This window comes from Leptodactylus fuscus, chromosome 5 (assembly GCF_031893055.1).
Source record: "Leptodactylus fuscus isolate aLepFus1 chromosome 5, aLepFus1.hap2, whole genome shotgun sequence".
Taxonomy (NCBI): domain Eukaryota; kingdom Metazoa; phylum Chordata; class Amphibia; order Anura; family Leptodactylidae; genus Leptodactylus; species Leptodactylus fuscus.
This window is the reverse complement of record NC_134269.1, coordinates 65,612,691-65,624,948: the sequence shown is the minus strand read 5'-3', so window position 1 is coordinate 65,624,948 and position 12,258 is coordinate 65,612,691. Positions and strand designations below refer to the sequence as shown.

Sequence of the window (12,258 nt, the reverse complement as noted above, 5' to 3'; positions counted from 1 at the left end):
AAATACTGCAGTGTTTGCATATACCCAGCCAGAATAATGCTAAAAATAAGGCAGGATCATTTTTTGATACAAAAATCTAAATCTTATTTCAAAATGGATGCCATTTACGGGCCAGGTAAAAGACATAGTAATCCCAGAAAATCCCTCTAAATCTGGTCCTCTTTAATTTTTCTTCATACATTCCTCCTAAAAGGTCTTTCACATGAACTACTCTTTTATGACTATATAAAATAAAAATAAAAATCAGACATCACATGGACAGTACATACATCTATTATAGTCATTTAACCAACAGTACCTGAACTAAAATATCTCTACATGCTTTACTTTCATCTCACGTGCCTTCTAGACTTGCCTATGCAGGTCTATGTAAAAAACAAAAAAGGAGACACCGAGCGCTCTGAGTGTAGTATTGAAATAAGTAACAGAAGTAACAGAAGTTGTTACAGAAGTAACAACTGTGAAGCACCAAGACACCAGAGAACAGGCAGGAGAGGAAGAGACCCGGCAGCTGAGACCAAAGCGGACACAGCCAGCTGTGGTGAAGGCTCTGCTCTGTATGAAGGGCTCCTGTGTCTGATAACATTGGCTTATCACTATTATACCAGGGGTATTCCCATGACACCTGTTCACTAACCTGCAGGCTGTTGTGCTCTCTTCACTTCCTACTTCTCTCGGCACATAGCCAAACCTGCACTTGAGAAAGGACCCGTGGTGGTCCGAAACGCGTCGTGCTTTTAATTGTCTTTACAATAAACAGAACCTACTTTCTACCACTACACCTAGTTTTCCGGCTGTTATTCAAGACCTACCAGTGAGCGCAGACCCCTGCCTTCCAGTATTCCATATGCAGGTCTATGGGGACACACAAATAAAAGGATTAAACACAGATGTCATCTCTGTGCCATCCAATTTTCACAGATTCCACGTTGCGGAAATTCATCTTTATTTGTTGCAGATTTTGTTGCATTTTTTGAGCCAAAGCAAAGAATGGTTGCAAAAGGAATGGGAAATATATAATAAGCTCTTATATTTCTCCCTTCTGCTCAATCCACCTCTGGCTTTGGCTCAAAAAAAAAGCAACAAAATCTGTAACAAAAAAGGCTGCGTTTCCACAATGTGGGGACTTCGCCTTAGAAAAGGGATTTTTTGGGGGATGAAAAAATGGGTGACACACAAGCAAATAAAAATAGAAAGACAGAAATGGCACGAATAAAAAATAGATCTCCACTTGGGTATAGCATGGTCATTTCTATTTACAGCTTGCAAGGTTAATCATTTGTATGAAACCAGACTTACAGTATCAGCCACTATGATAATGCAGATTTTTAGAGTGATGAAGTTTACACTGTCTGAATTTAGGAAGGATTGATAATTTTGCTGACAATTGCTCTATTTGTAGCACTTTTTTATGTCTAACTTTATCTTAAATCTTTTTCAGCTATACATGGTATGTTCCCATTTCTTACATCACCAAAACATCTGATTTAAGAAATGTCTGGCTAACTAAAGAAAGAGGTAAGAACTAGAAGTGTATAATACTATGGTGATACTCTTTTGCACTTGATTTTAGAATAATTCCTGGCTTATTTAGAAAACTGCATTGAATGATATATTTACTGTATATAGTGCCCCAATAATCCCATAGTTATTTTCTGGAAGCAATCTGTCTGCCTACTGGCATATGTTGATCAACTCTTCCCACAGTATTACGGGCTAGTTGGACTATTATATCTCTCCTCCCAGTTTCAGGGTTAGTATGAGTATTACAACTCTTCTCAAAGTTTTATGGGCTAGTAGGACTAATACAACTGCTCATTCAGTATTATGGGCTAGTAGGGCTATTGCTATTAAAGCTGCTGGAGATTCACAGGCTGTACAAACTATTCAGAGCTCAGATATATACTATAAGTATATAGGTGACAAAAATGTAGGGCTCATGTACAAGATCATAATAAGGGTACATAAAAGAGTTGCATATTCAGTAACTGCAAGTTTTGGGATAGGCTTTCGACCACAAAATGTAAATGCACCCCTCACAGGAACCCTCTAAAGTAGATATCAGAAGGGGAAAGTGCAAATGTGTCACAGATTTAGCATTGATGGAAATCATGATTTGGAAATGAATGTGAATCTTTATTATTTACATGTAGAGGTTTAAAATCTGTCCTAGTGAACACTCTGGCCCCAATATATATAAAAAGTATAATAAGAAAGTGGGGGCTTTGTGTGGATTTACTGGAAAGGGTTGTGACCTTCCCTAAATGGATATTGCATGAGATGTCACAATGTGACCCAAATTGTTGCACAAAATTGTAGTGCAAGGATAATGGGTGATAAAAACTTAGAGGTGATACGTGAGCATTCTTGTGTAGATCATGGGCATGGCTTAATATGTCTCATAAATGAGAATTCACAGGTATGTTCTATTTCAGACACAAATAATGAGTTTCGAATAACTGGAGACAACTGGTTACTTGCAAACATTGATGTGACTGGATACTACAGGGTTAACTATGATGACGGAAACTGGAACAGATTGTTTAACCAGCTGGAGACTAACCTTACTGTGAGTATTATCAGTATATGGGATGGGGGTGATACACAAGATACTACAGTGTGACTACAGAAGGAAAGTAAGTTCTGTATAATGAGTAAATAGTAAACCAGCATTGTAGTCTGGATTTATATTAGAGGAACTGATGATGATAGTAATATTTTAGGTAAAAAAAATATGCAAATCTATTCTCCAGAATGTAATTAGGAGAACAGTGCCTCTGTATGCCACCCTATAGAGGGCAGCATCCTTAACATCATGAACGACTCAGTTGTAAAGTCTTTTAATCATAATGTGGATTTCATTGCCAAATCAGTATTTCTGTCCCAAAAGGAACAGATTACCAGTAGAGATGAGCGAACAGTGTTCTATCGAACTCATGTTCGATCGGATATTAGGCTGTTCGGCATGTTCGAATCGAATCGAACACCGCGTGGTAAAGTGCGCCATTACTCGATTCCCCTCCCACCTTCCCTGGCGCCTTTTTTGCTCCAATAACAGCGCAGGGTAGGTGGGACAGGAACTACGACACCGGTGACGTTGAAAAAAGTAGGCAAAACCCATTGGCTGCCGAAAACATGTGACCTCTAATTTAAAAGAACAGCGCCGCCCAGGTTCGCGTCATTCTGAGCTTGCAATTCACCGAGGACGGAGGTTTCCGTCCAGCTAGCTAGGGCTTAGATTCTGGGTAGGCAGGGACAGGCTAGGATAGGAAGGAGAAGACAACCAACAGCTCTTGTAAGAGCTAAATTCCAGGGAGAAGCTTGTCAGTGTAACGTGGCACTGACGGGCTCAATCGCCGCAACCCAGCTTTCCCAGGATCCTGAATGGAATACACTGTCAGTGTATTCCCGTATACCCGATATATACCCCGATACCCGTTCCAACGGTGTGCCCCCCCACCTTCACCCCAGAAATACCCTGCAAGTCCCCTAGCAATAGAATTGGGGCTATATACACCCACAATTTTTACTACTGGTATACAGTGCCATTGTCTGACTGGGAATTCAAAGAATATATTGGGAATACAAATACCCTCATTTCTTGCTACTGCCATATAGTGCCAGTGTCTGACTGGGAATTCAAAGAATATATTGGGGTTACGTGCACCCACAATTTTTACTACTGGTATACAGTGCCATTGTCTGACTGGGAATTCAAAGAATATATTGGGGTTATAAATACCCTCATTTCTTGCTACTGCCATATAGTGCCAGTTTCTGACTGGTAATTCAAAGAATATATTGGGGTTACGTGCACCCACAATTTTTACTACTGGTATACAGTGCCATTGTCTGACTGGGAATTCAAAGAGTATATTGGGAATACAAATACCCTCATTTCTTGCTACTGCCATATAGTGCCAGTTTCTGACTGGGAATTCAAAGAATATATTGGGGTTACGTGCACCCACAATTTTTACTACTGGTATACAGTGCCATTGTCTGACTGGGAATTCAAAGAATATATTGGGGTTATAAATACCCTCATTTCTTGCTACTGCCATATAGTGCCAGTTTCTGACTGGTAATTCAAAGAATATATTGGGGTTACGTGCACCCACAATTTTTACTACTGGTATACAGTGCCATTGTCTGACTGGGAATTCAAAGAGTATATTGGGAATACAAATACCCTCATTTCTTGCTACTGCCATATAGTGCCAGTTTCTGACTGGGAATTCAAAGAATATATTGGGGTTACGTGCACCCACAATTTTTACTACTGGTATACAGTGCCATTGTCTGACTGGGAATTCAAAGAATATATTGGGGTTATAAATACCCTCATTTCTTGCTACTGCCATATAGTGCCAGTTTCTGACTGGTAATTCAAAGAATATATTGGGGTTACGTGCACCCACAATTTTTACTACTGGTATACAGTGCCATTGTCTGACTGGGAATTCAAAGAGTATATTGGGAATACAAATACCCTCATTTCTTGCTACTGCCATATAGTGCCAGTTTCTGACTGGTAATTCAAAGAATATATTGGGGTTACGTGCACCCACAATTTTTACTACTGGTATACAGTGCCATTGTCTGACTGGGAATTCAAAGAGTATATTGGGAATACAAATACCCTCATTTCTTGCTACTGCCATATAGTGCCAGTGTCTGACTGGGAATTCAAAGAATATATTGGGGTTACGTGCACCCACAATTTTTACTACTGGTATACAGTGCCAATTTCTAACTAGGAATTCAAAATGCGCAAGGCTCCCGGAAAGGGACGTGGACGAGGCCGTGGGCGAGGTCGGGGGAATGGTTCTGGGGAGCAAGGTAGCAGTGAAGCCACAGGGCGTCCCGTGCCTACTCCTGTGGGGCAGCAAGCATTGCGCCACTCCACAGTGCCAGGGTTGCTTGCCACATTAACTAAACTGCAGGGTACAAACCTTAGTAGGCCCGAGAACCAGGAACAGGTCTTGCAATGGCTGTCAGAGAACGCTTACAGCACATTGTCCAGCAGCCAGTCAGACTCTGCCTCCTCTCCTCCTATTACCCAACAGTCTTGTCTTCCTTCCTCCCAAAATTCCGAAGCTTTACAGAACAATAACCCAAACTGTCCCTGCTCCCCAGAGCTGTTCTCCGCTCCTTTCATTGTCCCTCAACCTGCCTCTCCACGTCACGATTCCACGAACCTAACAGAGGAGCATCTGTGTCCAGATGCTCAAACACTAGAGTCTCCTCCATCTCCGTTCGATTTGGTGGTGGATGACCAGCAACCCACCCTCATCGACGATGATGTGACGCAGTTGCCGTCAGGGCATCCAGTTGACCGGCGCATTGTGCGGGAGGAGGAGATGAGACAGGAGTTGGAAGAGGAAGTGGTGGATGATGAGGACACTGACCCGACCTGGACAGGGGGGATGTCAAGCGGGGAAAGTAGTGTGGATGTTGAGGCAGGTGCAGCACCAAAAAGGGTAGCTAGAGGCAGAGGCAGAGGTCAGCAGCTTAGGCGAAGCCAGGCCACACCCGGAATCTCCCAAGATGTTCCAGTTCGTACCCAGCCCCGAAAAACTCCCACCTCGAGGGCACGTTTCTCGAAGGTGTGGAGTTTTTTCAAGGAATGCGCCGAGGACAGATATAGTGTTGTCTGCACAATTTGCCTCTCGAAATTGATTAGGGGCTCTGAGAAGAGCAACCTGTCCACCACTTCAATGCGCCGTCATTTGGAATCCAAGCACTGGAATCAGTGGCAGGCAGCAACGGCAGGACAAAGGCCGCCTGCCGTTCACGCCACTGCCACTGCCTCTGCCACTGCCTCTGCCTCTGCCACTGCCACTGCTGACTGTGCTGGCGATGCACTCCAGAGGACGAGCCAGGACACCACTTCATCTGCCTCCGCCACTTTGTTGACTTCTACCTCATCCTCCCCTGGTCCTGTCTTATCTCCTTCTCCTGCACCATCAAAGGCACCATCAGGCGTTTCTTTACAACAACCCACCATCTCTCAGACATTGGAGCGGCGGCAGAAATACACTGCTAACCACCCACACGCGCAAGCCTTGAACGCCAACATCGCTAAACTGCTGGCCCAGGAGATGTTGGCGTTCCGGCTTGTTGAAACTCCCGCCTTCCTGGACCTGATGGCAACTGCGGCACCTCGCTATGCCGTCCCTAGCCGTCACTACTTCTCCCGGTGTGCCGTCCCCGCCTTGCACCAGCACGTGTCACTCAACATCAGGCGGGCCCTTAGTTCCGCGCTTTGCACAAAGGTCCACTTGACCACCGACGCGTGGACAAGTGCATGCGGACAGGGACGCTACATTTCACTGACGGCACACTGGGTGAATGTAGTTGAGGCTGGGACTGCTTCCCAAACTGGCCCGGTGTACCTCGTCTCCCCGCCTAACATTCCTGGCAGGGACACGAGAAGAACACCCCCCTCCTCCTCCTCCTCTACCGCCTCCTCCTCCGCCACCGCCTCCTCCTCCGCCACCGCCTCCTCCTCCGCTGTTAGATTGACCCCAGCTACGAGTTGGAAACGTTGCAGCACTGGCGTTGGTAGACGTCAGCAGGCTGTGCTGAAGCTGATCAGCTTGGGGGACAGACAGCACACTGCCTCCGAGGTGAGGGATGCCCTCCTCGATGAGACGGCAATATGGTTTGAGCCGCTGCACCTGGGCCCAGGCATGGTCGTTTGTGATAACGGCCGGAACCTGGTAGCAGCTCTGGAGCTTGCCGGACTCCAACATGTTCCATGCCTGGCCCACGTCTTCAACCTAGTGGTGCAACGTTTCCTAAAGAGCTACCCCAATGTTCCAGAGCTACTGGTGAAAGTGCGGCGCATGTGCGCCCACTTTCGCAAGTCGACAGTAGCCGCTGCTAGCTTAAAATCTCTCCAGCAACGCCTGCATGTGCCACAACACCGGCTTTTGTGCGACGTCCCCACACGCTGGAACTCAACGTTTCAGATGTTGAATAGAGTGGTTGAGCAGCAGAGACCTTTGATGGAATACCAGCTACAAAACCCTAGGGTGCCACAAAGTCAGCTGCCTCAGTTTCACATCCATGAGTGGCCATGGATGAGAGACCTTTGTGACATCCTACGGGTCTTTGAGGAGTCCACAAGGAGGGTGAGCTCTGAGGATGCGATGGTGAGCCTTACAATCCCGCTCTTGTGTGTTCTGAGAGAATCCCTGATTGACATCAGGGATAACTCAGATCACACAGAGGAGTTAGGGATAGCATCCGATCCGTCACAGCTGGAGAGTAGGTCCACACATCTGTCCGCTTCACTGCGTTTAATGGAGGAGGAGGAGGAGGAGGAGGAGGAGGAAGAAGAGTTGTCCGATGATGTGATGGTGATACAGGAGGCTTCCGGGCAACTTCGAATCGTCCCATTGTTGCAGCGCGGATGGGTAGACATGGAGGATGAGGAGGAAATGGAGATTGAACTTTCCGGTGGGGCCAGAGGAGTCATGCCAACTAACACTGTGGCAGACATGGCTGAGTTCATGTTGGGGTGCTTTACAACCGACAAGCGTATTGTCAAAATCATGGAGGACAACCAGTACTGGATCTTTGCTATCCTTGACCCCCGGTATAAAAACAACATCTCGTCTTTTATTCCGGTAGAGGGGAGGGCCAATCGCATCAATGCTTGCCACAGGCAATTGGTGCAGAATATGATGGAGATGTTTCCAGCATGTGACGTTGGCGGCAGGGAGGGCAGTTCCTCCAGTAGGCAACCAAGTTCTCACCGGTCCACACAAACGAGGGGCACACTGTCTAAGGTCTGGGACACCTTGATGGCATCCCCTCGCCAAAGTGCCGCCACGGAGGGTCCTAGTGTCACCAGGCGTGAGAAGTATAGGCGCATGTTGCGGGAATACCTTTCCGACCACAGCCCTGTCCTCTCCGACCCCTCTGCGCCCTACACGTATTGGGTGTCGAAGTTGGACCTGTGGCTTGAACTTGCCCTATATGCCTTGGAGGTGCTGTCCTGTCCTGCCGCCAGCGTCCTATCTGAGAGGGTGTTCAGTGCAGCCGGTGGCATCATCACTGACAAGCGCACCCGTCTGTCAGCTGAGAGTGCCGACCGGCTCACTTTGATAAAAATGAACCACCACTGGATAGAGCCTTCATTTTTGTGCCCACCTGTGTAAAGCACCCCAACATGAAACTCCATGTCTGTACTCAACCTCTCCAATTCCTCCGCATCCTCATACTCATCCACCATAAGCGTTGCACAATTCTGCTAATACTAGGCTCCCTCCAACATGATTTCCCCCAACTCTGCTGGTTAGAGGCTCCCTCCACCCTGATTTCCACCAACTCTGCTGGTTAGAGGCTCCCTCCACCCTGCTTTCCCACAACTCTGCTGGTTAGAGGCTCCTTCCACCATGAATTTGCCCAAACTGGGCTGTTTAGAGGCTCCCTCCACCATGAATTGGTCCAAACTGGGCTGGTTAGAGGCTCCCTCCACCATTAATTGGTCCAAACTGGGCTGGTTAGAGGCTCCCTCCACCATTAATTGGTCCAAACTGGGCTGGTTAGAGGCTCCCTCCACCATGAATTGGTCCAAACTGGGGTTTTTAGAGGCTCCCTCCACCATGAATTGGTCCAAACTTGGCTGTTTAGAGGCTCCCTCCACCATTAATTGGTCCAAACTGGGCTGGTTAGAGGCTCCCTCCACCATGAATTGGTCCAAACTGGGTTTTTTAGAGGCTCCCTCCACCATGAATTTGCCCAAACTGGGCTGTTTAGAGGCTCCCTCCACCATGAATTGGTCCAAACTGGGTTTTTTAGAGGCTCCCTCCACCATGAATTGGTCCAAACTGGGCTGGTTAGAGGCTCCCTCCACCATGAATTGGTCCAAACTGGGGTGGTTAGAGGCTCCCTCCACCATTAATTGGTCCAAACTGGGCTGGTTAGAGGCTCCCTCCACCATTAATTGGTCCAAACTGGGCTGGTTAGAGGCTCCCTCCACCATGAATTTGCCCAAACTGGGCTGTTTAGAGGCTCCCTCCACCATGAATTTGCCCAAACTGGGCTGGTTAGAGGCTCCCTCCACCATGAATTGGTCCAAACTGGGGTTTTTAGAGGCTCCCTCCACCATGAATTGGTCCAAACTTGGCTGTTTAGAGGCTCCCTCCACCATTAATTGGTCCAAACTGGGCTGGTTAGAGGCTCCCTCCACCATGAATTGGTCCAAACTGGGTTTTTTAGAGGCTCCCTCCACCATGAATTTGCCCAAACTGGGCTGTTTAGAGGCTCCCTCCACCATGAATTGGTCCAAACTGGGGTGGTTAGAGGCTCCCTCCACCATTAATTGGTCCAAACTGGGCTGGTTAGAGGCTCCCTCCACCATTAATTGGTCCAAACTGGGCTGGTTAGAGGCTCCCTCCACCATGAATTTGCCCAAACTGGGCTGGTTAGAGGCTCCCTCCACCATGAATTGGTCCAAACTGGGTTTTTTAGAGGCTCCCTCCACCATGAATTTGCCCAAACTGGGCTGGTTAGAGGCTCCCTCCACCATGAATTGGTCCAAACTGGGGTTTTTAGAGGCTCCCTCCACCATGAATTTGCCCAAACTCTGCTGGTTAGAGGCTCAATCCACCCTGATTTTCAAAACAAATGTTGGTGCCAACCTCAACTTACTACAAGGGCCAAATTCACTGCTGGTGACAAGCTCTCCTCACTGCAAGTGCCAAATACACATGTTTCAAGGTGTTTTCCTACTGTCAGAGAGGTGGTATTGAGTGTGTAAAGTGTGTAGTTGTTAGGCTGTGATGTTGGGGTAATAGAGGGTCTTTGGTGTGTTAGATGCCCCCAGACATGCTTCCCCTGCTGTCCCAGTGTCATTCCAGAGGTGTTGGCATCATTTCCTGGGGTGTCATAGTGGACTTGGTGACCCTCCAGACACGGATTTGGGTTTCCCCCTTAACGAGTATCTGTTCCCCATAGACTATAATGGGGTTCGAAACCCGTTCGAACACACGAACATTGAGCGGCTGTTCGAATCGAATTTCGAACCTCGAACATTTTAGTGTTCGCTCATCTCTAATTACCAGCTATGGACAGCGCTATTTTGGCCTATTGGGCCATCCTCAGCATAGCGTAGGGATACTGATTTGGCAGAGTGAGAGACTATAGACCAGGGTCAGGGGACAATCGTACACATACTGATTTGGCAATTAAATCCACATTGTGATTAAAAAGACTTTATAACTGAGTCGTTCATGATGTTAAGGATGCTGCCCTCTATAGGGTGGCGTACAGAGTGCACTGTTCTCCTAATTCCATCCTGGAGAATAGATTTGCATATTTTTTTACCCAGAATCCCTAGCGGAGCAGGAATGACTTGTAAGTCTCTGTACTGCCTATGTAGGAAAACACTCTCCCTGATGAGTAATATTTTAGAAATAAATATAAAGAAAGTACTTCTCCCCTCTCCAGGCTTCAGCTCCAAAACCATAGCAAAAACTTTTTCTTTTTAATTTTTTTAAAGAAAAATGGCAGCTTTTCTAAAACATGTAGTAAAGTTACAATGGTCCCCCACACACAGATACTTTTTTGTGTTGCTATGTAGTAGGATTCCCCAACCCAGTCAATATCCAGAAGAAAACCACAGCACACACAAATGTAGGGTGCAATCACAAGATAAAGGATAAAACATGTGGCATCAGCCTAAAACAGTAAAAACAAAAAGACAAAATAACTTTAAAAAATTATAAAAACTTCTTGCACAGATGAAAGCATCCTTAGATCAAACAACCAATAAGTGACCGCTGAATTTGACACTTTTGGCCTTCATCATCAGCTCTTGAGACTAGAATTAGAATAGCGGGGTTGAGATTCAGCACTATGGTCAGCGCCATTATAGTATTATTCATTCTTGGAGTCAGAGAAAGACTGGTCATTTATCATTTACTGCTTGTTATTATTAGACATAAAAAATGGAGTCTTGCTTTTTTCCCCGTCCTTTTTAACAGGTAATTCCGGTTATCAACCGAGCTCAGATTATTGATGATGCATTTAATTTAGCCAGGTGAGTGTATGCCATCAATAGTATTGTCAATGGTTTTATGATGAGCCCCTCAGTTTATTGAACTCATATTCTATGTTTAACTATAAGACAGCACATTTCATAGATATCATAAAGGCAGATTCCTCTTCCCAGAACTTCGTTCTTTAAGCCAGAGCAGAAAGCTGCTAGCATCTCTCACTCTGGTAAAACCAGTCCATCCATTCATTACATGGCTGCATGTAATAGTACATAGGGTATCATCTGCCTATGTTTCCTCCCTGTCCTGCTACATACTGTATCTTCTGAAGTCTATCTGGCCTAAAACAGTAAATATTAAATATGGAAGACATGGATAAGATAGAGAGAGGGTAGGGGGTGCAGCACATTTGTTAGAATACACATCACAATTGTGACAGAACATCACAGCCTATATTAACTCATAGGACAGGAGGATACACATCACATCACAGCCTACCTATCCCACCAACATAAAGATAGAAATGTACATTCACAAAACACAGCAGATGGAAGAAAAAAAACCAAGTATTTAGGTTATATGCAATATATTTGTATGTACATTGTCTAATATACAGCTAGAACATGTAAGGAGGGATTTTGATTTTGTTTTTCAGAGCCCAGATAGTAAGCACTACAAGAGCATTGGAAACTACCAAATTTCTGGTCAATGATGTGGAATACATGCCCTGGCAGGCGGCTCTCAGCGGTCTCAGTTACTTTACACAGATGTTTGATCGATCAGATGTATATGGACCAATGAAGGTAAAAGAGCAGAACATTTTGTCTTTCTTCTTAATATAGAGAAATGTAAATCATGATCTATTCTTTACACAACAAAATCAAATTTAGTCCAGCACGGTTTTGTCCAGCTCTGCCAAGTCTTACAAGGTCCCTTGAGCCAGAAAACCATTGGGACTTTAGAAACTGACTAAACAAAGTCATTGCTTGTAAGCAGATGGCAATATCACTGATTGATGCTGCCTCCTGCCCATGAAGAGATGTCTGGGAGTAAACTGAAGCTCAGAAGGGGCAAGTATTCTACATAGGGGAGGGGGCTAGAGTTTATGCTCATGATAAGCACTGTATATATGGCTGAAAATATAGGGGAAGTGTATTTAGGAGTCCTGTGACTATCATAGCTATTGCTTTATGAGTTGCGATAAGTATTTTATAATTTGTGTACTGTAGCCAGGGACCCAATGGCT

The 12,258-nt window shown here is 45.7% G+C and overlaps 1 protein-coding gene across 1 annotated transcript in view; it reads left to right on the top strand.

Annotated features, from left to right (window-relative positions):
• LOC142202922 (aminopeptidase N-like) overlaps positions 1–12,258 on the top strand; it is a 48,018-nt gene that overhangs the window by 22,748 nt on the left and 13,012 nt on the right. The window contains exons 12-15 of the mRNA XM_075273309.1: positions 1,442–1,518; positions 2,436–2,569; positions 11,001–11,056; positions 11,668–11,815. Of these exons, the coding sequence (XP_075129410.1) occupies positions 1,442–1,518; positions 2,436–2,569; positions 11,001–11,056; positions 11,668–11,815 (415 nt within the window). The remainder of the gene's footprint in view (positions 1–1,441; positions 1,519–2,435; positions 2,570–11,000; positions 11,057–11,667; positions 11,816–12,258) is intronic.